Below are 27002 nucleotides of genomic sequence, written 5' to 3'. Positions count from 1 at the left end.
CCACAGCAGAAAGGAGTTGGGGAGCTGGAGACATCTCCCTGCCTTCAGAGCTCAGAAGGGCAGAGCGGACTGTGTTAGATCCCCAGGGTTGCAGCTGTGGACTTGCAAGGAGCCCGTGTTTTCTGGCAACCTGGCAGCTGAGTAGCTAACACGGGAAGCGGCTGAGTGCCTAAAATTAGTGCAAAGAAAGCAATAAAAAGTTAGCTCTGGGGGGGGGGTTCTGAGGGATCATTTGCCCCCTAAATTTAAATATGAGAAGAGCAGGCACAGCATTGATGTTTTGCTGGGCAAGGCCACCAGCGGCTGGTGACAGATCAGAGAACCCCTTAAACTCCGCCTATACCTACCCACCGATCCACACTTAGAACTAAATCAACCGAGTACTCGTCGAGTACTCGTCCGGAAAGTATTTGTCCCTCTCTGGGGGAAAGGTGCAGAAGACCATCCCGTTGTGTTGTCACAGCACAGCACTCACACACACTCCGAGTGACTCCATGCCTTCCTCCCAGCTCCCCTCTCTCTCCCCCAGTTGCCCCGTGGGTGACAGCTGGAAGGCTGCGTGCTCCCACGAAGGTACTGGGGGGCTGCGAGCGCACAGGCAGCTGCCAGGAGAGGGGTTGAGGTGAGCGCGCGCGGGGGTCCCAGTGGGGCGACGCCCGCCCACCACCTGCCCAGCGTAGGGCGGGGGCCCGGGACGCTAAGGGAGAGGTTAGCGCCGGCGCGGGTCCAGCGAGGCTCCGGCGCCCCGTCCCTGGCGGTGGGTTTGGAGAGAGGGCGGCCTCGCCCGGCCCCGCCTGGGCTGCTCGGGCCCCATATATAGTCATATGCGCCGTCCACTGGGAGGCCGGCGGCGGCGGCGAGGGGCGGGCGGACCCGCGGGAGGAGAGGCGGGAGGGGGCACGGGGCGGAGGCAGGCGCGGGGAGAGGGGGCAGGAGGAAGCGGCTTTTCCAAAAAAGTATTGGCTGTCTGGAGGAATGCGGTCGCCCCCTCGGGAAAGTACATATCTGGGAGCGGCGGGCGGCTCCGCGCTCGCACTCCGGCTCGGCCGCCCCTGCGCGCTCGCCTCCTCCCGCCGCTCACGCCGCCGCCTCCGGGCCCCTCGCCGCCGCCGCCGCCATGGACGCCATCAAGAAGAAGATGCAGATGCTGAAGCTCGACAAGGAGAACGCCTTGGACCGCGCGGAGCAGGCGGAGGCCGACAAGAAGGCGGCCGAGGACCGCAGCAAGCAGGTCCGCGCCTCCCCGGCTCCGCGCGCGCAGCGCCGCGCCGCGCCGCGCCGTCCCGGGAGCCCGGGCCGGAACCCGGCCGCCTGCCGCGCACTCCAGGGCCCCGGGCCACCCCGGGCCGGGCGCGCCGGGAAACCGGCGGGAGGGCACAGGGCGGGGACTCGCGCTGGCTCGCCAGCCTGCGGACGCTGCCTTTCCTTCTCTGCTGGCGTCCGCTCCAGGGCTTGAGTCTCAAGTCTGGGGGTCAGTTTTGGAAGAGGGAGGGGATCCCGGTTCCTGTGCACAGGAAGGGAGAAGAGGCCAGTCTGGGAAGTGATAGCCTTTAGACTTCTGACCGGTTCGAGAAAGACCCTGGACGTGGGACCGAAACTTGTAGGAAGGGGAGGGGGACCCTGGAGTTGGGACGGGAAGCCAGGGAGACAAGCGGCGCTTTTCTGCGCCCCGAAGTTGTGTCGCCCAGGGAAATGAGGGTAACGGGTGGGTAAAAGAGCCATCCCAGCTCTGGGAGACCGGAGGTTACCTAGGGTCCCTCGGACCCCAACTCAGCGGGATCTCCAACCCGAGGGGTCACAGCCAACCCGGGGTCCGTGTGTTGTGTGTGTGTGTCTGACACCCGGTCCGTGCCGGCCGCCCGCGCCCGCCCGCCGCCACCCTCAGCTGGAGGAGGACATCTCGGCCAAGGAGAAGCTGCTGCGGGCGTCGGAGGACGAGCGGGACCGGGTGCTGGAGGAGCTGCACAAGGCGGAGGACAGCCTCCTGGCCGCCGACGAGGCCGCCGCCAAGGTACCCGGGGCGCGCGGCACAGCACGGCGCACGAATGGCTAACTCTGTCTCTCTCTTTCTCTCTCTCCCTCCCTGTCTTTCCTTGTCTCTCTCTCCCGCCGACCCTGTCCTGTGGTCTGTGCACCCACACCCACACCCCCCTTGCGGGATCACGCTGCCTGCTGCACCCCACCCCCACCCCTTTCTCCATACCCCACACCCTACACCCCACGGCCAACTCCCAGCTGGAAGATGAGCTGGTGTCGCTTCAAAAGAAACTCAAGGGCACCGAAGATGAACTGGACAAATACTCTGAGGCTCTCAAAGATGCCCAGGAGAAACTGGAGCTGGCGGAGAAAAAGGCCACTGATGTAAGTGCACGCTCACCAAGCCTTCCTCACCCCCTGCCCGCGGCCACACGGGTCTCCAAGGGGGACCGCGAAGGAGGAGGGCCACCTGCACGCAGCTGCCATGGCCCAGAGCACTGGATGCGCCTCTGACTGCTGTTGCAAACATTCACGTTTCATTCCTCTTTCTCTTTTCCTCCTCTTACTGATCTGGTGGGGTGGAGGTGGGTGAGGGAGAGGCTGGGAGAAGAAGGGCCGAAATTCAACTCTCTAGAGCTGAACCTTGCCTCTTGGTGGCAGAAAAGCCCCAAGGCTTGTGTGTGTCATCATTACCAAGGTTTGTGCAAATCCATAATACTTAGTTTCTTTTAACTTGCTTTCTTTTTGCATCCCCATGGGTGGGAAGATCTGGTTTTTGGTGGTGGACCCAGGCAGAGTGGTTCTTCCGTAAGACCTCAGCTTCACAGGGCCGCACAGGGACCTTCTGAGGCTTCCTTCCTTGCTAAGGAAGCCTAGTCCAGCGCTTAAAATCTCCTGGGAAGATGATCCCTGCTAGGTCCGCAGTCTTAGGGCATGAGCTCCAGAAGCAAGCCCAGAGTTATATATAGCTCAGTGCTTTATATGGTATCCTCAGAGAGCTGCCCCCTGCCCCTCCTGCTTGCCCCACCCCCACCTGTCAGCCCTCTGACAACCACACATACTTGTAGGGGTGATGCAGACTGGCCCCGAGCTCTAGGAGCACCGTGGGCACTGTCCTTGGGAATCTTAAAGCCTTCCACTCCTGCCTCCGAGGCAGGCCGGATTACATTTCTAAAGGACCGACTGCTTTTCACACCGTTGAATTCCATTCTAGAAGCTAATTAAGCCTAGAGGCCCAATTAGAAAAGAATTCCTTGGGAAGTTGGTAACAATTCCAGGAATGTTTGAACACCAGGGAAAGCTTTGCCCAGAAGTTGAACTCCCAAGTGCAACAGCAGAATTTAAATGGGGAAAGGGGGCGGGGGAGTAAAATGCAAATTCCTGAAGGGTCTTCTCTCTTGAAATCAGTATAAGCTTTTTGTAGTATGGAAACTTTGAAATGGGTTTCCACGTGGTGTGCTTTGTAAATGAAAGATCTAGGCATTGGGTCCTTAGAATCTGATAAAAAGAAATTTTCAGTGAAAAGGAAGTTCCCTAGGAAAGGGATTTGGGTGAGCACTGATTTAGCTGAACCACTTACATTATAAGCTACCTGGCTTTACAGAAAAAGAGCCCCCTCCATAAAAACACACCCAAACCCTCACATACATAACTCTGAGCCTGCTTTGGATAATGCAGATCAGATGTCTGCTCTGTGAGGATGCCTGTCTCCCCCAAATTCTCCAGCAAGACGTTTATTTAGTTTTTTCAAAAGAGCTGTTGATAGATCAAGGAGAGATATTCCTTATAAGGAAAAGAATGCGGAGAATTTGAAAATAGCCCAGTAAGACTGAAGGCAAGGAGGAAAATGCTACTACAATTCATAAGGAGAAAAAGATGATCATTGTAACTGTGTAGCGGAGCAGTATGGCACCTTTATTGAAAAGTCTTGTGTAAGGGGACCTTTGGGTGGGGCAGAAAAGAGGCTATTTAAAATCAGCCGGGGTGGGGCCAGCAGGGGAGGGAGGTTCCTGAATCTCATGTTGGTTCTTTTTATCAACTAGAAATAAAGGGGCTGGGGTAAGCTTATTTTCTCCTCATATATATGTGTTTATATCTGTATGGATGAATATAAAAAGTTCTGCTGTATTGATCATCTTAACTTTAAGACCTAGTAAGTGGCTTGGAGACTCTAGTGGTTTCTTAACTTTAAGACCTACTAAGTGGTTGAAGGAGTTTGTAAAGAAAGTGACTACTGAATTAGTAAAGTAGTCAAGATTTGAGGAGAAAGAGGCGTTGCCAAAGGAGACACAGGAAAAGTCAGCTTCCTCTCATTATTCTGCAGCCTGTGTTTTTATATTTTTGTATTACTACTAAAAACATTTTTCTAGTTTACCAACATACTTTACAAATCCTGTATCCTAGCTTACAAAGTGGTCACTCAGGAGGCAGCATCTCTGGTGATTTCGTTTTGAAGTTTTTATTGGCTTTCCACCAGAGAGGCTGGCTGGGATCGCAGCGCAGGCTACGAGGTCTCTGGCCCCACCCCCTTCCCCTGTAATTGTGATGGTGATATTTGCATTACGGCTATCTTTATCCTCTGTGGCTCTTTATTTTCTAAATCAGCGATTCTCAACTTCTGTATCAACATAGTCACCCAGAGGGGTTTTAAAACGAACCCGGCCCAATTAAATCATAATCTTAGGGACTGAAGCCCAGGCAGTAGCATTTTTTTATTAACTAGATGATTCTAACTTGCAGCCACGCCTGCAAACAACTGTCCTAACTAAACTCTTGTGCAGTGACATCAGCTTGAAAATGAAGTCACCTAAAACTAAGTTCGCCAGGTGTTTGAAAAGCAGGACCTTGAGTCCCTCATTGGCAGCTGTGTCTGGCGGCTTCCGGCTTCGCCTGGAGGTTCCTGCGCGCTCGGGGGAGGAGCTGCGGGAGCCCGGGCGAACGGCTCCATCTGCTGGCGACCCGGGCTCACGCTGGGTTTGCGGGAGTACTCGCAGAAGCTTCTCTTACTCAAGTGAGTTAGGGAGCTCTTGTTAGGGCTCTGAAGGAGTGTGTTGGCAGGTGTGCTTTTGTTTTTCGTTTTTCCCACACTTAATATGTCAAAAACTGACTTGAAGGGTTGTGTGTGACGAGGAATAAGCCTGTGCCTAGGAAGCCTTAACAACGTAGCGCAAGGAGGGAGCAGGCAGAGGTCGGTCCCCAGCGGTCGCGGCCCCCAGGGTTTTCCCACTGGCACCTTTTAATAAAAGCATCCCAGACCTCCCAAAGCCAGGGAAAGTTGTAATCGGAAGGGACCTGAGATTGCGCAGCTGATGACCCAGACACTCAGAAGCCATGCCTAAGCGCTCGTTAATTACAGCTGTCTGCGGGTTAACTATTTTAAGGCATTGGAGAAAGTACCTTGTCAGTATTTCATGACTCTCGGAACAGCCTTGTGAACAGCACTAGTACTGTCTGTCATCTTTTTTGCAGAGGAAGCGCAGAGAAGTCGGTATCTGTGCAAAGTCCCGCAGCCAGCAGGAAGCTGGGAACCGGGTTCCAGCCTGGCAAGAGTGCAGCGGGGGCAGAAGGTCTAAGTGGGTCTGCGCCCTGGGTTTCAGTGTGCGAGAGTGCGGGGAGTTGTAGTGCCGGTGGGAGCGTGTGCCAGGGCTCTTCACCACGGGGAAGCTGTGCTCAGCTTCCCTCCCTCGGGCTGGGGCGTGAGGCGCGAGGCGCTTGCGGCCAGCAGGCGTCGCCGTTGCCCTTAGCAGCCAGGCCCGTTACCCAGGGCGCCGGGGTGGGGAGGCGGCTGGAAGCCTGGGTGACGTCCCAGCGCGGTGCCTCCCCGCCCGCGGCCCCCAGCCCGCAACCCCAGCGCCGCCGCCGCCGCTCTCCTGGAACCCGCGGCCGCGAGCATGCGCAGAGCCTCGGGCGGGCCGCGAGCTCTCGGGTCCGCACCGCGCCCCGCCCCACTGGCCGCACCCGCCCGCGGCTGCTCGGCGCCGCCCCGCAGGCCGTGACTTCCGGGCCGCAGCCGTCGCGGAGGGGCCTGGGCGAGCGCAGCAGCCGGCGTCCCCGCGCTGCCCGCTCGCCTCGCCTGGCCATGGCGGGGAGCAGCTCGCTGGAGGCCGTGCGCAGAAAGATCCGCAGCCTGCAGGAGCAGGCGGACGCGGCGGAGGAGCGCGCAGGCAGCCTGCAGCGCGAGCTGGACTACGAAAGGAAGCTGAGGGAGACCGTAAGGGATCCCCTGCTCCGGCGCCCCACTGGGAGGGCGTCCTGCCGAGCCGGGGCCCCCAGCCCCGCGCTGCCACCGCCGCGCACCTGGCGCACCTGGGCCAGCTGGCGCCAGCTCTGGGGAGGAGCCTTGTGCTTCGTCCTCTGCCGTGCTTTCTCCTTTCCGCCTGGCGGGTTAAAGTCATAGCTGCGTGGGGGTGGTGAGGGCGGTGTTGGAGCGGCTCTAAAAGCAGGGCTTTTCCAGGAAGGGCTTCACGTCCCGAGTGTTGGTGGTGAGTCACCCACCTGGCTGCGGGCTGCAGGTTGCAGGCTGCAGGCATTCTGGCCTCTCAGAGTGGGGAAGGAGGAGATCGCTCCTTTTGGAGTTCCCTCCATTCCGGGAGGAGACACTGCCCAGGGGAACTTCGGGGTCTGGGGATGCTAAGCTGCGCTGACCCCGGACCCTGTGTTTCTTCAAGGTGGTGAAGGCTGATGGCTCTGGGTGCTGGGGAGGAGCTAACTTACACCGAGTGCAACCCTGGTACCCCACCCTCCCTTAACAAGCCCTCTTCCCAAGTTCTCACGCTAGGAGATATTCCTTTGTTTCCCAGGCTTGGGGGAAGGAGGGGGGGAGTTGGCTAAATGTCAGCGGATACTGGGTGTATGCGCCTGCTGGCTCCCCTACCCCTTGCTCTGTGTGGTACCTGGCTCCCTTTCTCCTCATATGGCAAATATGTCCGCCAAATGGGAACGGGAATTCAAAGGGAGCCTCAGTATTGGGTATTTGTCACTTCTGAGTGTGTGTTTTAAATCAAGATGCTCAAAACCTAGGGGGTTTTATGGCAAGCGATAATGTGGTGGCCATCTGTGCTTAATATACCTGGATCTGTTCTGAACTGAGTAAATCTTTTTGGCTAAGCGTTTGTAAGGACTACATAGCTGCCCACAGAAACTTCTAGGCATGTTTTGCATAAGAGGAGCAAATGAATCCTTCTCAGAGAACGGCCTAACTAGGGGGAAGTTTCAGGTAAGATCCAGACAGAAATAAGGAGATCGATGAGCAAAAGATCACTTTCAGTGTTTGCTTTTGAAGAGAAGTAGGCACATGTCCCCCCCACAGGTGTCTGAACTTGGTGAGGTGATGAATGAATTCAACGGCTGTCCTTGAAGGGTTGAAGTCAGTAGACATCATGAATAAGAAAAAGAACTCTGAACCTGGATTGCCAAGATGTGAATCCCAGCTCCACTCCTCACTAGTTAGAGACAGTGACTTAACCTCCTAATGCTAAGGTGTGTAACATGTGGGGAGTAGTAGCACCTACAGCTGCTTAACCTACGCAAGGAGGTTAGAGCTTATAGCAGTCCTGTGAGTGTTCTCTGCTGCTAATGCTGGGTGACTGCCTCCTCCATCTCTTTACTCCAACTGCCTATGTAACAAGGGCTCTTAAAAGTGCCCTGCCTGGCTCACAGTGTCCTGGAACCCTCCATTTAATCAATAGTTTTTCTTCCTGTTCTGATGAAATTTAATCAGGGGAGGGAGGAGTAGGCAGACAAAGGATTGTGGGGGCCTGAGAAACATTCGTGATGGAAGTAGAGCTCTTCTCGCCCTACGAAGAGGAATTCTAGCCCTGTGCATAAGAGCCTTGGGCTACTCCTGGCCTAATGATTGATGTTAGACATAAGAGACAAGTGACAGGCAGGCAATACAGCGCAGTGGCACAGCACCTCCCTGGCAAGGGCAAGGTTGTGAGTTCGATCCCTGGTACCAAAACAGACAAAGGGCGTGACGGCAGCATCGTTACTTTGATGGTCACCTCTTCTTCTGCGCCTCATCTTTCCAAACAGTGTTCCTCGGATAAGGACAAAGCTTTTATTCTTCTCCAAACTTTGTCAAGCATAGTCTAAGTCATTTCTGTGTTTTCAATAGTAGTTTTTTAAAAAACAGTCTGAGCGGTGGGGCCCAGAACTTTATAAAATAGCAACTTGAGTATATAAGACCACCGAAGAGAGACTTGGCGATTAATAGGCTCCTCTCTTCTGAAACTGGGACTTCAGCATAGTTCACTGAGGTCGTTTTTGGGTCTCCTTTGCACTGTGAGTTAAATAACAGTAACAGTTTCTCTTGGCAGCAAAGGTAAAGGTGTGGTGACAGAGTCATGAACCACTGCAGACAAGTGTTTGATGAGAGAGTTGGAGGCAATTCAGACCCTCAGAGTTCAGACAGGCTATAGTTAGTTGGCCCCATTAAGCCAACACTTACCTTGGAAAAAGCAGCCGCCCCTTTTTTCCTCCTATTTGTTTTTCCAAGGTGCATGGGCCCTGCAAGTCTCTCCGAATGAGGCTGCTTTGCTTGATGTAATGGTTGACTAGAGGTCTTAGAACCTACAAGAATTTTGTTTGTTTTTGACCTTTTTTTTTTTTTAACAAATAGACCCAATCCCTTTTCTTCTTCAGGGTAGAACCCACTGAACATTTGCAGCCAGCAACTGATTCCTAATAGGTAACTTTGTTAAATCATGGGAAATAAACTGGTTTTCAAGAATTCATGGCCCTCTTCCTCTTTATTTTGGAGGCCCGGAAAAGGGGTGCATTGTGCACCTTTGTTGGCACCCCCAGGGTGGCTGTAAGTAGGATGCATGCTTGGGATTTCTACTTTCTTATGTAGGCATGGCAAAGGTGCTGTAGTGGGTGTCTGCTCTTCTCCGTTACACAGATGTGCCTCGTACATTGTAGGCCTGGGCACAGATAGAGGAGGCTGTGTTTATCTGCTGTCCCAGGAGTGCCCCTAATGTCATCAGTGTTTTTTCCACTCTCCCTTTCCTTGCCATATAAGGGCAGAAGTTTAGTTTGGCTGTAGTTGGTCAGTCTTATACAGCAAGCTGGGTGACTGCCTGTCTGTATAACTACAGTTTACAGGAAATAAAGAGATTTGACCTTCGATCCTTCAGTGCTCCATTCTGATTCAGGCAGGACTTTGCAAACATATTCCAGAGGATTGGTTTTAAGGCTACAGTGTTACTCTCCTGCCTGTGCTGCTTCTTTTAATTACCTTGACTATAACACTTTTTTTTTTTAAAGTAAAACTTGTTGCTGTTTTAAGGTTTTTGGTTGCATTGGTTAACACATCTGGAAGTAATGAAAAGCTTAGGTCTTATTTTTTTTTCTGTTCCAAAGCTAATACAGAGTAAGCTTTTGCTGTATAGGGTGGGTGTGCCCTAAGTGCTGTATGGTACCTTGTGAGGGTGAGGGGTGGTGTGAGTGGCCATTTTTTCTGTGCAGGTTGTCAGGCCCTGTTGGGGACAGGTGAAGGGAGTATGGGCACGCCCTTGACTTCTGTTTAAGTAGCCGGCAGCTCAGGTTCAGGGATCATGCATCCCTGAGGGTCCTAAAGTTTGGAGCTTCACCTGTGCGTGTACACAAAGACATCTGTAAGTAGCCTTGCCAGGGCAACAGTCTTGAAGTAGCACATTCTGCTTTGGGACACAGTAGTGCTTCTGAAATGTGAGAAACTAGCATCCCAAACTGAAAGACTTCTTTCGTGGGCAGTACTGATAACATGGGCTGGCCCTCGGTAGAAAGAGTGACCCACATTCCTAGAAATCATTTTTGCTTGAGTCTTGGCCCTCCAGAGGCAGATGCCTTGTTATCTGTATCTGCTTTTAAGTCATGGATGGCCATATGGCAGTAGGTTTGGAGTGACAGGGGCAACAGCGTGTCCTTCTGACTCCTCCCTTGGTGGTGTGCTGAAAAGAGCCTTAGAGAACACCTCAGAGAGGCCTCCAAGGTGAGAAGCAACACCCAGAAGTAAAGCCAGGCAAGGGGCCCTAGGAACAGCGCATACTAAATTGGAGAAGAAGTTAAAATAAAAAGAACATGACTAGATTTAATGAAGAAGTTAAACTTGAACCTAAAGGAACTGAAGAGAATGTATGTCTGTTAGACCAGTCTGACAGGGCCTAGGGAGCCAGCAGAGCTGGGACTCTCCCCTCCCAGGGGAGCTTGGGGACCTGCACAGCGGAGGTGCTTCAGGCTCCTGTCCTGCTCTGAGCCTGGGCGGTCCACGTTGGGTCCCAGACCAGAGAGCATCACCCCATGTCTTTAAGTGAGCGAGCCATTCCCCCTTAGTGTTTGCTTTTCATTTTTTGCCCTGCCTTATCTCAGTCTGGAGGTGAAAGGCATGTTTAGTGATCTCTCCAGAACTTCCTTCTGCTCGGGGGCTCTATACAGGCTCTTCTTGGGGTGCAGTGGGGAGCAGTGGCACAGAACTCCTCCAGTGTCAGACATGAGAGACACTATTGTGACAGCCACCAATCCTGGGGCTTCCCTAATGTTCCAGGATATTGGAGGAGAGTGCCAGGATTCCCCACAGCAGGGAGCCGAGAGGCAGACCCAGCACTGGGTCTGAACCCCCATCTCCACTTGCTTCTCCAGGAGACCTGGACTGGCCACCCCTTAGGACTGGCAGCCTCCGGGAAGAGAGAAAGAGGGCTGCTTGTTTATAGCACAGATCTGTGTCCTGCCTCATGAATCAGAGTCTCTAGGGACAGGGCCCGGAAGCTTGTATTTTTAATCCATATTGCCCAGTTGATTCTGACACCCAGCCAGGGACTCCTTCAGTTAAAAAACAAACCCCAAAGCCCTTTTGCAGACTTCCGGTGGCTCCCTGGGAACGGCAGCCACCAAACAGGCTCCTTTCTTCATGCCAGGCTGGATCTTGGCCCCCCCATCTAGGTTTCCCTTCATCCTGCAGGCACCCTATTGGAGCGTCCACAGGCTGGCACTTTCCAGGGCAGTAACCTGTAGCATCAGGGAGCCCAGGGTTCCGCAGATGGCTCCTGAGAGAAGACAAGGGTCATGTGCCACACAGCATTGGGCAGATCAGTGCCAAGAACTAAGGGGGAGGGGAGAGGCTCAGGAGGACTGATTGGGGTGGGCAGAGGCGGGAATGAACTTAGTGGGCCATCTGCCTTCTGTAGTGGTCAGAGCTGTTGCCCAGAAGTTTGTTCCCCAGAGTGTAAACAGCCTTCTGCCTGTGAGTACAAAGTCCTTGAGGTTTGGGCCCAGATATACCTAAAACGGGACAAGAAACGTAAACAGTTGAACACAAAAGTGTTTCAGGAATTTTGTCACCATTTATCTGACAGCCCACTGCACTTACTATGTTTTAGATATTAATAATCGGGGAAAGTGCTTCTGAACATGTGGCGAGGCACTCTTCAGAGGGTCATTTGCTCCTCATTTCTCTCCCCACTTTCAGGATGGCTTGCTTAGCCCCTGCCCTGCTCGATCTCTTCATTCATAAAAAGTAGAATTTAACCAGAAATAGATACAGAAAAGTGTCAGTCTCTCACCTGAGCCAGAGTATTCCTTTAATGTATTAATCTTTCTGGTTTTTTCTTTTTAGTAAGGCTTCAGATTTTTAAAAGGCAGTTTCCTGCATGTAAGAAATTGGCTGTCCCTAGGACCCTCACCCTTCAGAAAAGCAACTCCAAATCAGCAGTCACCTGTCAGGCATTCCAGTGCATCCCAGTCAGTTCCCGTGTGGTGGCAACAACTGACTTGTGGGGCTGTTTTAAGTGGTTTTGTGTCTTTCACTGTAGTTGAAGATGCCCCATTCACCTCTCTTCCCAGAATAGACTCTGACATTTAAAGTCTTACCAGTCCAGGTGAGCAGAGAATGAAATGTTGTCCTTTAATTCGAGGCCATGACTACAACCTCTCTCTGACTGTAAGTGCATTGTATTCTGTGGCTTGAACTAGGAAAACTATTTCTGTTTAAATTAGGTTACTTTTACTTAGTTGGTTGAGTAAGCATTTATTGGACCCATACTCTAAAGAAAACTGATTTTCTGGATGCCAGCAGTATAGAGTTCAGTAAAGAAGGCAGAGGTGTCTTAGTGGGGTATGGTGGGGTACACACCTATAATCCCAGCACTCAGGAGGCTGAGGCAGGAGGGTCGTTGAATTTGACACCAGCTTGGGCTACTAAGTGCGTTCAAAGCCAGCCTGAACTGTGTACTGAGGCCCTGTCTAAAGAAGACAAAACATACAAAAAAAAAAAACAAGAGATGTTTGTGGAGAACTATCAGAGTCTCCAAGTGTGTACTGTGATGCTTTAAAAGCCCCCAAATGTCCTGAAAACCCATCTCCCCTTGAGAAGCACACATCAAGTGGTGTATAAGCATACAGTACAGGAAGTATTGTATTTCCAAGAAAAAAACGTTTTATCTAACCAGTGTCAGTATAGCTTTTCTGCTTAGGTGTTTCTTGACTTCTAAGAAACTTCAGTAGACTTAAATGAAGCACCCTTGGGAAATTTGTCCTGGGCTTGTTCCTGTGTGACCAGTTATTCCACAGAGGTTACCGAACAGGCAGACCCAGGGGTTGGGGTGGGGTCTGAGGTTGTGGCTAGTCTCCATATGGTATGTATTTTAAAACTACTGCCTGTTTAAGGATTCAATTCCTTCTTAAGTGACAGAGTAGCTCAGGGAAGGAGTTGAATGACAGCTCCCGATTCCCAGCTCTGGGTGTAGTGCTACCCCCACAAGGCCCTGACTTTGGTGTCCGAAGATGCCCACGTCGCTATCTCCCCGTCACTGAGATGCCTCTCTCTCGATGCCCAGGCTGAAGCTGATGTAGCTTCTCTGAACAGACGCATCCAGCTGGTTGAGGAGGAGCTGGATCGTGCTCAGGAGCGTCTGGCCACAGCTCTGCAGAAGCTGGAGGAGGCCGAGAAGGCAGCAGATGAGAGCGAGAGGTGAGGCCACCCTGTCCAGTCTTTGCAGCAAGCCTCCCCTCCTGGTGCAGTGAACGGAGGTGTGGGAATGTCACGGTCCTCACCGGAGTCATCAACTGCGCTGATCCGTGTGTGGTTTGGTTAGCGCTGCCTGTTTGATAGTGGCACACCTGCTGCGTGCAGTACACTGTGCTGAGCTCCAGAATTAATGCAGAAGGAAAGTTCCCGGCCCTAACAGAGCTCGACACCAACAAGAGATAGGCACAGACACAAAAAAAGTTCCAGGCCTACTCGATGATTCATTACTGCTGAGCAAAGAGCAGTTGTGCTTCTAATAATAATAATAATAATAAGCCAAGGAATCTTAGGCCTAGGAATGTGGGTGTCATTTAGGTTAGATAAAGCAGAAATTAAGTTCTGCAGAGTAAATTGTTTGGGCTAGAGCTTAGTACCGATAGGACACACACACACAGCAGTACAGCCAGGTGCTTGTGTGTCTGCACTGAGACCTGGCTCCGCCAGACTTCTCACCCAAGACACGGCTTTGTGGTAGTAAAGGGAAACCACAGTTGATATAGTCTGGAAGCTCACCTCGTGAGTTGTAGAAGGCATTGTCTTCCAGAAGGCTTTGTCTTCTGTGTTCAGCTCTTGAAGCTGCTGTATTCTGCAATACATTAGAAGCATCTAGAAAGGCTCCAGGAGATGAGAGGCTGCAGGAATGGCCTTCTGGATCTGCCTGTCCTATGACCTGGGCAGGCAAATGCAGTGGGTCATCCTGTCCATTTCTCCATCTTCAGAGGGAGCTTCTGCTCCTGCATACAAAGAGTGATCACATACAAAGAGTGATCTCAAACGTTGGAGTTAAAGAAGCTTTTTAAGTAGCGTTTTGGCCTTATTTTGCTGCTTAGCCTTTCTTCACTCAGCAAGTGTGTTGGGCTTCTTTAAAATGACCAGTCATCACTAAAGCACGTGCATAACTGTATCACTGTAACAGACCTCTTCCTGAAATGTTTCTATGATGTGAACCTTAAAGGCAGTCTTACAAGTGTAGATCATAAGACAGAAATCAATTGCTCTGATTCCTTGGTTTCACAAATGAGAAAACCAGAGCTCAGAGACTGACATCTCTTGCCCCAGAACTGACAGTATGTTTGTGGTTGGGCCAAGACTAGGACTCAGGTCTACTTAAATAAATTCTTTATCAAAAACTAGTGGTTTCTTGGGAGGCTGAGGCAGGAGGATGGCCACAAGTTAAAGGCCAGGCTGGGCCACAAAGTGAATTCAAAGCCAGCTCAAACTGCATAGCAAAACCCTGCCTCAAAAAGACCAAAAAAAAAAAAAGCCTAGTAATTTGTTTCTTATTGCCTGGTTGAATTTGGTTGAAGAGGAATCACGATTTCATTTTAAGGTGACTTATTATTCCATAAATCTGTCACACGTCCCAGATGAGGTCGATTTAGGAGATGTAGCTTTGTGCCATGGGGTCCGGTGTGCACTTGAGTGTAAAGACCCGGTTGTTCCTGCCTCCCAACACCCCTACTGAGAGAGGATTTGATTATAGGCAACACTCGGTTTCTAAGCTGACGAGTTCTGTTGAATCCATGCACCCGTTTGTCCAGGTCTGAAGCGGTCAGTAGCAGCAGTTCCCTGTGAGTTAGCCTCGTATTTTTTCCTGGTAGTCAGTGGGGAAAGAACCTTCTTCAGAGAAAGAGGCACCTAAAGATAAATTTGCTTTTGTTTTAGATTCGATCCCCACATTCCATCATGTGAACAAATGAAGCGCGCTGGCCTTCCGCATCTCCAAGCCTTCCAGGTTCACACAGGACCCTGACATTGTAGCCTTTGTTTAACATTAGGTGCCTGGACAGTTTCAGCAGAACCCAGAGTGTGAGGTTTCATTCATAATGAACAGAGAGGAATGTGTGTCTTATTTCTGCCTTCGGCTCTGGAAAGTCTTGCTTCATCGTTTGGGAAATAAAAGTGCTTCTGTGCTCTTCTGGTCTACCGTGAGCTGTGAGCCCTGCAGACCGCAGCAGCACGGCAGGCGTTCCGGGTGGTCACCTCTGACTCTTGGTTTTCTGCCTGTCTTTCTTTTCCAGAGGCATGAAAGTCATTGAAAGCCGAGCCCAGAAGGATGAAGAAAAGATGGAAATTCAGGAGATCCAACTGAAAGAGGCCAAGCACATCGCTGAAGATGCCGACCGCAAGTATGAAGAGGTCAGATCCTGGGGGCCCCCGCAGCGGCCTTGGAGAGCAGTGTCCAGCCTCAATTCCTGAGCGAAGTGGTCTGCTTCCTTGGTAGAAATGAGTGGTTTTGAGAAACCAGATCCCTTTGTCTCCAGATCATGGTTCTCAATTTGATCCTGCTGGGCTCCTGCTTGAGATCCAAGCTTTACCACAAAGCCAGTCAGCAGCACTGGGGAAAAGGAGCAACCCTACCCCACCCACCCACACCCAAAAGACCAGCGGGAAGCAGTGCGTGGGGCCCTTGAGAAAGGAGGTTCATGCTCTCATGGTGCAGGTGGTTCTTCCCAGTGCCCTTCACCAGGCAGTCCAGTGTAGGGGCCAGAGCTGCTGGGCAGTCATGGAGGCCTCCCCTCTGGGGTGGCAGAAATCCACGGTCAGCACAGTGCTGAGGTGGGCCAGTGCCTGCTCCTGCTCACCTGAGAACTGCTAGACATGGTGGCGCAAGCTCAGAATCCTGGCTACTTGGGAGGCCGAGGCGGGCGGGGGGATTGCCAGTTCAAGGCCAGCTTGGGCAACTCAGCAAGACTTACTTCCAGATTTAAAAAGGGATCGGAGATGTAGCTCAGAGGCAGGGCGCCACTGGACTGCAGTGCCAGCAAAAAGAAAACCACCGGGGGCAGCAGATCTAACATGACTCCTGAAGTTCTAGTTTTCGGGTCATGTCAGGCCTCCCCTACCCCTCATTTTACCATCTGCCGATTATTGTTTTTTCTTTTTGAAATACGTTTTTTTTTTTTTTTTTTTTTTTTGTGGTGCTGGGGATTGAGCTCACGACCACACACTTTGCCAAGCTAAATCCCTGGCCCACCATCTGCAGATTATATTGTTCCCACTAACTTTGGTCGGCTCCTAAGCACCCCGTCTTCTCTCAGGTTCTTTCTTCCCCTGGACCCATGCTTGACATCAGCCCTTTCCCCACCTGTTCACAGGGCAGCTTCGCTTTCCTCCTTTACCACCTCCAAGAGAAGGGTGCTGGTGTGCAGCGGTTCCTAGGTTTTCAGTGGGGTTTTTTTGGCAGTTCCCAGCTCTTCAGTCTAAACTTCAGTCTAAGCTGGCCTTCCCCTTGTCTCATCCTACTATTTTTGAGAACATAGGTGTCCTGTCCCTTCCTCCCTGTTCTCTGGCTGCTGTATAGTTTTCCACACTGTGTCGGGCTCAGGCTTTGAGACCCTGCACCGTGGCTGTCCATGCTGGGTCCCATGAGCAAAGCCTCTGGCCTCCTCCAGCTGCCCTTTGGGGGAAGTGTCCATGTCCCTTTGTAGCTGGAGATCGTGAGGGGCTGGTGGCGCCTGATCCCCTCTCCTGGAGCCCCACAGCACATGAGCCCCACGGGGTGTGTGTCCTCCTTTCTCCCCCTGCAGGTGGCCCGTAAGCTGGTCATCATTGAGAGTGACCTGGAACGTGCAGAGGAAAGGGCTGAGCTCTCAGAAGGGTAAGCGGGCCGGCGACCAAGGCCGCGTGCAGGGCACTGCAGTGCAGTGACTAAACAGCATGACCATCTGCGGCTGTACCTTGACCTGCCCCGCTCTGGGCTCCTCCACACTCATTCGTCGCGGATGAGCCTCGAGTGTGGAATCTGGAGGCTCGAGTGGGGTGTCTGTGCGTGAATGCGTGTATCACTGCATGCCTTACCTGCACACTGATTTTGTGAATGGCCTTGTGCATTTCCTGTGTCCACTAACAGCCAAGTTCGACAGCTGGAAGAACAATTAAGAATAATGGATCAGACCTTGAAAGCATTAATGGCTGCAGAGGATAAGGTACTGATGGCTCACGTGTGGTTTAGGTTTAACCGCAACCCAGACGTCTCTCAGCTTCCAATGCCTCCTGGTTGGTTCAGTGTAACGACTGTACCTTCGCCACACCTTCTGCTGTCTATATCTTGCTTTAAGTGCTTTCTCTTGGTCCTGTATGCTCCTTCGTTTTCCCTTCGTAAATGCTCTCGGGGGCTGCCAAGTAAGAAGCCAAATCATCACTCTTCAGCCTTTTTCAGTGTCTGTCACCTGCCTTCTCACCATGGCGAGCCAGCCAGAGGCAGCGTCCATGGTAAAACTGACACGTCCAGAACTGATGGTTTGGCTACTTGAAGGCGGCCCCTTCATCTCCAGGACTTGGTTCTCACTTTTTCCCATCCTTCTCCTTTTTTCTCTCCTCCTTCCTCTGCCTTGTCTCCCACCCTTTCTGCCTCTGATCGAAAACATTAGCAAATGTGCCGAGCTTGAAGAAGAGTTGAAAACTGTGACGAACAACCTGAAGTCCCTGGAGGCTCAGGCTGAGAAGGTAGGCCTGGAGCACGGCATGGGGACGTCACCTTCCGAGGCCTGCTCGGAAGAGAAAACAGCAGACAGTGGGCGTCTTAGTACAGGGCAGCGTTTGGAGATGCCGTTCTGATGGTGGCCAAGAATGGGTTTTTAAATGTTTTAAATCAAGAATGTGTGTTATGTTGGGTCCATAAGTCACCAATTTAATCTCAGCCCCTTGCCAGGTGGATAAGTTACCTCGTGCTTATCCCATGTAAAACAATAGGCAGGAAAGCAGAGAATGCGTGGTCATTGCCACTCGATACCAGAGGCTCTGTTACCTCTTAGGAGAGGTTTAACATCTGTCGATTGAGCTGGCACGTGCTTCTGTGTTAGAATTAGAGGTCTTGGGATGGCAGGCCACAGCCTGACCACTGGAATGCTCTTTCTAATTACAGTACTCACAGAAGGAAGACAAATACGAGGAGGAGATCAAGGTCCTCTCTGACAAGCTGAAGGAGGTAATCTTACAAGCATTTGAGATGAAGCAAATTGCACTTTAATTAAACTCATGTCCTGGAACAGGTCAGTCAGAGCTTTATCATTTTAAAGTCAGTAGCAAACCAAAGCAGGGATATTTGGAAATAATGTGGGAGCAAACAGGCTGCGTTCGCTACCGTTGCTGACGACAGCGGCAAACTGACTCCTCGTCTCAGTCGCCACTTGGGTTTCATTCTCTAGCTTTCCCCCTGTTAATAGCGACTAAAACTGTGAAACTTCCCAGCTTTGACTCAAGTAAATTAAATCCTTGCAGGCTGAGACTCGGGCTGAGTTTGCAGAGAGGTCAGTAACTAAATTGGAGAAAAGCATTGATGACTTAGAAGGTAAGAGCTTCAATAATTGTTTTCAGTTCCATCCTGAGAATTGAATAGCGATCACCATCATTCAATCCAGAATCATTCCCTTGGCACACATCTGCTCTCTCGCACTCTCTTCCCTACTGTCCTCTGGGGTTTTCACCTGTGCCTCTTAAGCTCTCGGACCTGGAGGCCTCAGTCCCTGATGTCGATCACTGGTTCCCTGCCCAGGACATCTGTAAGGCCAAATGCCACGCTGCCTTCCTTTATGGTCCTCAGCATGGTGGCAGGGTAGTTTCATGCTTCGAGCCAGGTGCTTGCTAACAGGCAAGAATGACTGGGGCGTATTTGTGTCCTCAGCAGAACCCTCTAATTGTCAGAATGATGTGGATTTGTTTTAGACTCCACCTGTCTTCTTGTGGGGCTGAATTCAATGGAAGTGCCTGAGGTTTTCTAAATCCTCCCTTAATATCGGTGTATATCCAGAAAGGGCGGAGGATGAGAAGCAATAGGACATTATATTTTGAGATCATGGTCACGAATTTCTCCCCTGAAGCATTTGGTTTTATTTGCCACTCTTCCTCATAGAAATGCTAAATTGTGAGCTTTGAGGCTTGTGGAGTGTTAGCTGGGGCAAAGAAAAAATAGGTATTGCAGGCAGAAGAGAAGGGACTGGAGGTTGTATGGTAATCACTGAGATAGCAAAGAAGACAGAATGGTGACAGGGTTCAAAACAGTCCGCCCGTGGGCAGCAGAGTAGAAATAGTACATTGCAGACTTTGCCACCAGCACCATGAAAGATAGGGCTTTTTGCTTTTCAAGCCGTCTGGCCCAGGAACGTGCAACCTGTGTGGGAAGACCACAGGTGTCCTTTAAATGACACTAAAAAAATTGAGCATCTCAGTATGGTTTGGTCAGGAAGTCGGTGGTTTGAAGGGAACTCTATCAGGATAATGGACGGGCTGTAACCACAAATCACCCTTCTATAACACCACCGCCATCAGGTGTTTTTTCATTCTTTATAGCTGCAGGTAGCTGGCTGCTCTGGCATAATGAAAATAGCTCTGTAAAAAGAAAGATGTTCCATTACAGACCAGGAAAGACAGCCCTCTGGGGTTCTGTTTAGGTTACAGACCAGGAAAGAGCCCTGTGGGATTTCATTTAGGACTTAATGTGGTTTACTGATAGACCTACTGTATTTGCTGTGATTTTCATATTGAGTCTTTCTCATTTTATTTTCTAATGGGTTTTGTTCTCTTTGTTTTTGTTTCGATTCGTTTAAAAACAAAACGCACGCCTCCTGCACGGGCCACCTGCCGCGGCACCAACCCCTCCATGCATTGCCCTTTCTTTGCTGCTGGGTCGGGATGGCCCCTGGGCCGTCGGCTCACCCTCCATCTCTTGGTCACTCTCCATGTCCTTGCACCTCTGCCTTCCACTTGCTGGTCCTAGACGAGCTGTATGCTCAGAAACTGAAGTACAAGGCCATCAGCGAAGAGCTGGACCACGCTCTCAACGATATGACTTCCATGTAAATGTCCATGCACCCTGCCTGCCCGCTCCTGCGCGCCCCTGCTTCTGTGATAAACTTGCCACCACCCCTCCCTCTCCGCCACCTCCTCCTGATGCCTTTCTGTGTGCTTTCTTGCATTACCTAGGCTAGTTGTTGCTTTTTTCACATTGTACTAATATAAAGGCCAAGGTAGACTAAGTCTGGACAAACCACTTTCCCTTCCAAATCCTTTAGTGTTTCCTAAATGGCAAAATAGATGGTTCCCACTGACCAAAGGAGTATGAGTGAGTGTGAGCTCTCTACTTTTAAGACATTAAACTAGATGCCAGTAAAACTAGAATGCTGCGCAGTGGTGCAGGAACTTCTCAGATATCAAAATTGGTTTCCTGAGCTCTGAAGTGCAATATGATCATTTTATAGAAGAAAGGTAAGCGCCAGGAAATCCCGAAGTGTCAGATGACGGAGAATCTGAGGAAGTCAGCCCGACTCAGTGTAGCCTAGAGAACAGGTCCATAAACTGTGATCTCTCCCTCACTTGCCAGAATTCCGCAGGCGAAGGAGTACTGTGCCGAGTAACCCAGCCAGTAACTGTTTATATCACAAAGAATCACAGTACTTGCAGGAAACATTTTGGGCCATGAAATACAGCTTACACCGTCTGAATCTGGACCCCTCTCAGAGGCAGGAACAGCAACAGCAGGTCCTCTTGTTCTCATGAGGTGGCTGGTGCTCACACACAGCTGGTGTCCGTGTTACTGACCCAACGCAAGCGTTAATCTGTCGGCCTCTTTTATTCTAACCTGGAGTGTTGCACAGGCAGCTCTGTTCAGATGCCATAGTGGATTCCTTAAAAAAGCTGGAACCCTCCCCTTTCTGCCTTTTACCCATGTAGAAAGATGGTGGCTTCCAGACTGTGGCACTGTGCCTGCTGCCCTGGAGGGTCTAGAATCCCTTCCCTCAAAGGACAGAACCCTTAGCGAGAGTACTGTCACCCTGCAAACTAAACTAGAGAGCAAATACCTCCCCCTCATCTGTAAATGAGGGGTGAGCCTCAGCATCTGTCTCTGCAGTCCTCCCAGTCCTAAAATGGGATGGCAGACTTTCAACATCTTCAAAGTGAGGTTCAGCTGAACATTTATTCTTCAGTTCTGCTTATGAGTCTTCCCGGAAGTTGGCCCATGACAGCCCCCGGGCACAGACACTGGTGGCGGTGTCTGCCCGGGGTGCAGCTGCCCTGGGCTTTGCATGTCTGCTGCTTGCCTGGATGGCGTGTGCCGCTTTCATGTGTTAATTTGCTTTTCCCTTTTTCCATTGTGCCACTTGGTGTTTCCTTTCTCTCCACCCTTTTGTCTTCACACAGATAAGTTTCTTTGCTTTACTTCTCCCAAGACTCCTTCAGCAAGCCGGATGTCCCACCTCTCTGAGCTCTGCGTTGTCTCCTCCAGCCGGCCCCAGTTCTTTCCTTTAGCACCTGCCTGGGGCCAGGCACACTGCTTTCTGTTGTATAGTTGGTTCCAGTGTAAAATAAACACTGCATAAGTTGTTTCTGTTTGCTCTTCTTTTTACCTCTTTATTTATTGACATTTTCATTTCATCACTGAATAAAACCATAATTCTGCTTCATGCATATAAGGGTTCATTTTGGCTGCTGCTTTTCTTTTTCTTTCTTCCCTTTTTTTGTTTTTTCCTCATTCTTGGCATCATACATTAATTTCAAGGTTTCAAATGCAGTAGTTACTTCCAGAACTCTTAAAAATAATGCCCGTGCCTGTGTCCCTCTGAGAGTTCTGGTTTCCAGAAGCTATAGTGAGACCCAGGCTGGCATCTCTGGTTTTTAGAAATCGTGATGCGCCCGTGGGTCCAGGGCCCAGGGCCCGCTGGGAATCAGGGTGGCCGAGCAGTGTCTCCTTTTGCCAGAGGTTACAGTGTGGCTCATGAGGGGCCACACAGCTGTCCCGAAGGGCTGGGACTTTGTATAGTGGGAAAAAAAGATAGAAAAGAGTTCGCACTTAAATAGTGTAACTTGTGGTTGTTAGTCATCCTTTTATAGCACAAAGCTGAATTCCAGCTGTTTTTTGGCTTTTTAAGTATATTCTTGAGTTAGGCACCTACATTTTAATCATGAAAATGACCCCTTACATTTTCTAGATAGAATGGCTCTGTTCAGGTCACAGTTTACTTCTGTGCCCCCAAGGATACCGTGTGTTCTTGAGGAAGGATGGTGCCTGTATAACCTTTGTTTTTGAAAGGTGGGCTCTCTTATTTGCAAGCATTTAAAAACTGTAGCCGTTACCGTTGATTCTTCCGACCATTACTAGTAATCTTGGTGGAAATTAAGAGTCCAGTTGGTTTATTTGACCTTCACTATTGTACTTCACAACAGCAAATGATTTTTTTTTAATGGCATAACTAGTTAGAACTTCCACATCCCCAACATCTGTCCTTCCCAACCGGTCTGGCTCTGTTTCTTCTGTGTTCAGTGTGGGACTCCCCGTCTGCCTTCTATGTGGTGCGGGTCCACCCAGGAGGGCTGATCCACCTCTGTCCTCAGTTTGGGTGAGCTCTGCATGTAGTGTCAGTGGTCTATGAAGTCTTTAGAGCACAGACAAAATACTTTTTTAAAAGAAGGCTATGAGTTAAATTAGACTTTTTAAAATTTAGAACTTGGATAGTGTCTCCCCCTTGAGTGTGTGAAGCCTTCTGTAAGTTTGCCGTTTTCTTCTCATAAGGGCCCTTTGGCCTGCTTTTGACCACGATCCCTGCCTTGTTTCTTTTTAAATTGAAGAGCAAGGGAAGTGCCCCTTCTCTGAGTAATCCTGCCCCAGACAGTGACAGCACTGAAAGGTCTGCTGAGCAGATGCTCGGCTGAGTCTGAGGTGCAGCCCTCTCTGGACTCCATCCAGAGACTACACACGGGCAGGGGGAAGGAGTGGATCCACATGGCAGGTCATGAGTAACCTGAGGAGAATGAGCAAGGTGAGTTTGTCAGAGTTGTTCAGGCTTCTAGTCCAGAGGCCCAGTCCATGGATTCCACTGAGCTAGAGGCTCAGCTGGACCAAACCAAAAACATGGCTGACACTGGGCCCCAGAGGCCTCGGCCATGTGGGATTCTGTGTAGAACAAGAGGGAAATGCTTCCAAGCATTCACAGGAACACATAGGCACAGCCACTGATGGAGAGCAGGCCCAGAGACAGCTGAGCTACGGCCAGGGACCAGTTTCACGGGTAAGCTTAATGAACACTGGCCCTCAGATTCTCTAGGGTTTCTCCAGAGCTCATCCCTTCCTGCTGGAGAGGACATTTGGAGACATCTCACCTACCGTTGGTGGCTTTTTCCTGTGGCAGTAATATAAATGGAGTACCAAGGTTCACACTTTGTAACCCCCAAACATGGGCAGCATGAAAGATACTAGGTGGCAAGGGCATAGCTATACCAGAAGGCTTACACACACATACCTAGAGCTGGAAAGCGATGAGTGAAGTGCTTTTGAACTGCCAAATATTGTGCAGTTTGGGCCAGGGATTTACCTCACTGGTATAAGCACCTGCCTTGCAAGCACATGGTCGTGAGTTCCATCTCTGGTACCAATTAAAAAAAAAAAAAAAAAAAAAAAACCATTGTGCAGTTTGAGCCAATAAGGAGCAAGAAATAATTGGGACCCGGAGCCATTCTGAGGATGTGGCAATTACACATTAATACCTGGAGCAAATTCTGTGACCAGAATCGTGGAAAGAATTAAGTTCGTGAATCGAGGTGCTGCTGGGTTCAGGAAATGCAAAAGATCAAGGAGGAAAGGAAAGGCAGCAGATAGCCCAGCGCAGCACAGTGAGGTAATAAACGTAATGAACATAAAACACCTCTGTCTGCTACCATGTAAGAGAAGAGAGGTCGCAGTGTTCCACCAGGCCTGGGGGCTGCCAGTTGCATGTTTTTTTCCAAAGCGTTAGGATTTTTAGTTTGCCAGGATCTTGAAGATTACAGGTCAAGCAGGCACTGCCATTCCAAGAGTCACTGAAACCCCCAGCCAGCCTTGGTAGGTATCAGTCTCTTGTTTGTTGTTAGACGTCTTCTGAGTCTTTGCATATAGACTGAGTCCTGGGCTTGGCTTTCTTGCTGCTTGAGCGAGTTGCATGTCAGACTGCTGAGTTTCTAGCATGCTGGTGGTCTTGCTACACGTTTTTGAGGTTTTGTTCATTGCAGGCACATCCCCTGGCACCAAACATCAATGCCATCCCCTTTAACTAAACAGGTAGTGTCTCAAAGAGTGTGGGTGAAAATTGGTGCTTGCCCTTTTGCTGTTTGGATCAGCTAACACTGGCAGTGTTGGATGAGAACCCAGAATTCGTACCCTGAATGCTGGTGATTGTGGGGGCAGGGAACTTAGCTGTGTGTTTTGAAAACGTCAGTGCTGCTGAGCAGTAGCACCCAGTCGGTACGTGAGTGGGAAGCCTGCCCTGGAAGCAGAGAGGATGGGTTTGTGGGCAAGTGGGCAGAAGTGGGCAGGTGAAGGTCGTGTCTAGCTGAACCCCAGATAGGACGGTGACCTGTGGGCTCGCCACCAGCCAAGCCACAGTTACTGGATCTGTTGCCCCCAGCCACATGCACAAAGGACTTAACTCCCGAGGCAGCTTTCGGTGAGGCACAAGAGGAACATTCACTCTGTCTCCTCCTGTCTTCTTCCTCCCTTTCCCTTTGCATCGAGAACACAATTCTGGTGCTTCCTTACTCTGCTGGGCCTTTGACCGTGGGGGACAGATGGCTGTGAAGTGAAGGTCTGTGACACGCGGCCGGTCGCTGTCCTGCGCGGGGTGGACCTCTGCTCTGTTCTCTGTCAGCTGCCTCTCCCACGTCTGGCTAACCTCTCTTCCTTCTGCCTCCTCTCTTCTGCTAACGCGCTTGCTGACCGGTACAGATCAACTCTACCAGCAACTTGAGCAAAACCGACGCCTAACTAATGAACTAAAGCTGGCCCTGAATGAGGATTAAAACTTACATGAGAAAATGCTAGGGCTGAACTCTAGGAACGGAGCCCATTGCAGTCTTAAGACTGCCCAACCTTCAACTCCAAGGGTTGAAAACCATTTGCTTTCTGCAAAAATGTAAAGGAAAGGAGTTAGCTGCAAGCAGCCCTTGCCTGTATTTCTCTCTATATATATCTGGAATGATTAAGTTCTCTTTAATCCCAAACATCTTTTACGGTAAAACATGCATATTGTATATATGGATAAATATTTATAACAGCCAACTCAACATTCTTCTTTGAACTGATGCAGAATGAGAAGGAAAAAAATTCCTCACAGAAGACTGAGTATTACTTTAAATATATATATGATCTATTCCATGTACCCCTAACTCCCTCCCATCTGGTGTAGTGTTTGAAATATAATTAAATGTACTTATGCTTGGGCAAAAAGCTTTTGCAAACAGGACCTCATGTCAGAAGTCCCTGGTTGTCGGAAAGGTAGGCTTTATACAGTTTCAGTGTTGTTGCAACCTGGTGAGAATGTTGTGCTAATAATAGAATCATTTAAAAAACATTAAGAGAATGTCCTAATGCAATGTGCATGAAACATGTCGATAACTGTTCGTGAGCAACAGAAATAAGTCATTCAAAAAAGTCACCAGGAACCTTTATGTCATCGCTGCTTCCTGCGAGGTTGCGATACAGCGCAGTTCCTAGACCTTTACCTGTCTGTAACTCCAGTGTCTGCTGGTGCCCTATTAACTGCTCCAGTTTGTAGAACAGTCCTGCAAGCCCTTTGGGTTTTACCTACCCCTATCCCCGCAACCCACAGCTGGCGACCCGTCCCCAGCGCCACCCTGCATTTGAGTTCGATCCTCAGGGTGGGTTGCTGGTGATGGTGCCCCAACTGTGCTGAGAGCCTGTTGTGCCTGTGGCCCCTTGGGGGCCAAAGACCCCTTCCCTTTGGAGATCTCTGTCCGGAAATGAGTAACGCCTTAAAAGCATGCGTAGTTCTAATCATCTCCTCCTGCATTTGTGATTGATGTTTTCCTGTCTGAATGTACAAAGCACCTCCGTGTCCGAAGTGCAGCTATTCATGACTTAATTTTCTAATCCCACCACAGAGAAAGTGGCTCATGCCAAGGAAGAAAATCTTAGCATGCATCAGATGCTGGATCAGACTTTACTGGAGCTAAACAACATGTGAAAATCTCCTTAGCTGCGGCCACATTCTTTCATTTTGTTGCATTGTTTTGTTTTGTTTTTTGTTGTTTAACACCTGCTTTTGGTGAAACTCCTTAAATACATTTTTATTTACTTTTACCACTGTCACAGAACAAAGTATCCGCTAGAGCAGGGGCAGGAAGAACACAAAGCAAACCTCTGTCAGGGCGCTAATGGTTTCAATGTGCCATTTCCCAGGGTGACATTGCCACACTTTATAGAGTTTAGCCCACGCAGTTTGCTTAATCCATGTAGGAATCCTCGCTGAAGCAGAAAAGATTTCCACTCTAAGTGCCAATGGTAGGGGCAACAGGAGGAGGACGTCGGAGACACAATCAGGTGTAGATTGGTGCTACTTTAAACAAGAGGCCCTCTGTGGTCTTTTGTTCAACATTGTACAACATTGTACAACTGTCCGACACTAATTTATTTTGTAAATTTTGTCCTGGGTTTTACTACGAGATGAGACTTTGGAGCCCAGATTCCTGCAGTCACTAAAGCCAAGGGTTGGAAAGCTGAGCTGCCCTTTTCAGACGTCAAGCCCTTTCTGACAGGCACACTCACAGCCATTGCAGCCCTGTAGGGTAGAACTCCACGCGGATTTCCACTCTTCCCAAATCTCCATGTTAAAGTGAAAGATCCAGGCACTACATGCAATTGTTGAGGAAAACAAACCGTTTTCTTAAGAATTATGACTATGTAAACATTGTGTAATGATGTGGAATAAAGTGCACATTTCGGGACATTTTCTAAACCAGGTAGTCGTGTCGTTTGTGTTTTTTTCCTTCACAAACTCAAGACCACATCAGATTGACCCTCTTGCCTTCACATGAGGTTTCTCTAAATGGAGCTGGGAAACGGCCTCACAGGTTTGCTGCTGCTTCTGAAGGTGAAGACAGCATGGTGGCGTTGGTCCTGTAAAGTCGAAGCAGGCAGGAAAAGCCCCTTCCAAAAATCATCCTCCATCTTTTCGGTGTGCACCTGCCTGGATGTGGAGGATGGGCTGTTTCCCTTCACATATCCACTGGTGTTCAGCAGTGGCATGTCCACACACCC

The 27002-nt window shown here is 50.2% G+C and overlaps 1 protein-coding gene across 27 annotated transcripts; it reads left to right on the top strand.

Annotated features, from left to right (window-relative positions):
- Positions 1-1017: 1017 nt before the first annotated feature.
- Tpm1 (tropomyosin 1) lies at positions 1018-26703 on the top strand. 27 transcript variants are annotated; one of them, XM_063243502.1, is made up of 10 exons: positions 1021-1231; positions 1886-2011; positions 2236-2361; positions 12789-12922; positions 15001-15118; positions 16510-16580; positions 16833-16908; positions 17847-17909; positions 18203-18272; positions 19698-19780. In XM_063243502.1, the coding sequence occupies exons 1-10, from the start codon at positions 1118-1120 to the stop codon at positions 19778-19780; spliced, it is 981 nt and encodes a 326-aa protein (XP_063099572.1). In that variant the 5' UTR covers positions 1021-1117. The 27 variants fall into 27 exon arrangements, with proteins under 27 accessions (XP_063099564.1, XP_063099569.1, XP_063099565.1 ...); XM_063243501.1 differs by lacking the exons at positions 16833-16908; positions 19698-19780 and adding exons at positions 17353-17428; positions 25847-26703 and having other exon boundaries at positions 1022-1231; XM_063243503.1 differs by lacking the exon at positions 16833-16908 and adding an exon at positions 17353-17428 and having other exon boundaries at positions 1022-1231.
- The last annotated feature ends 299 nt before the right edge of the window (positions 26704-27002 follow it).

Source organism: Cavia porcellus, unplaced genomic scaffold (assembly GCF_034190915.1).
Source record: "Cavia porcellus strain 051 isolate PalLab524CR breed Dunkin Hartley unplaced genomic scaffold, mCavPor4.1 scaffold_38, whole genome shotgun sequence".
NCBI classification, from domain to species: Eukaryota; Metazoa; Chordata; class Mammalia; order Rodentia; family Caviidae; genus Cavia; species Cavia porcellus.
The sequence above is the reverse complement of the archived record's forward strand: the minus strand, read 5'-3'. Positions and strand labels throughout refer to the sequence as shown.

Bases quoted from the DNA above. Each gene is read 5' to 3' on its own strand.
- Tpm1 (XM_063243501.1), top strand. From the start codon at position 1,118: ATGGACGCCATCAAGAAGAAGATGCAGATGCTGAAGCTCGACAAGGAG. The intron at 15,119-16,509 runs GTCAGATCCTGG...CTCCCCCTGCAG, and splicing joins CCGACCGCAAGTATGAAGAG to GTGGCCCGTAAGCTGGTCAT. The intron at 16,581-17,352 runs GTAAGCGGGCCG...CGAAAACATTAG, and splicing joins AGGGCTGAGCTCTCAGAAGG to CAAATGTGCCGAGCTTGAAG.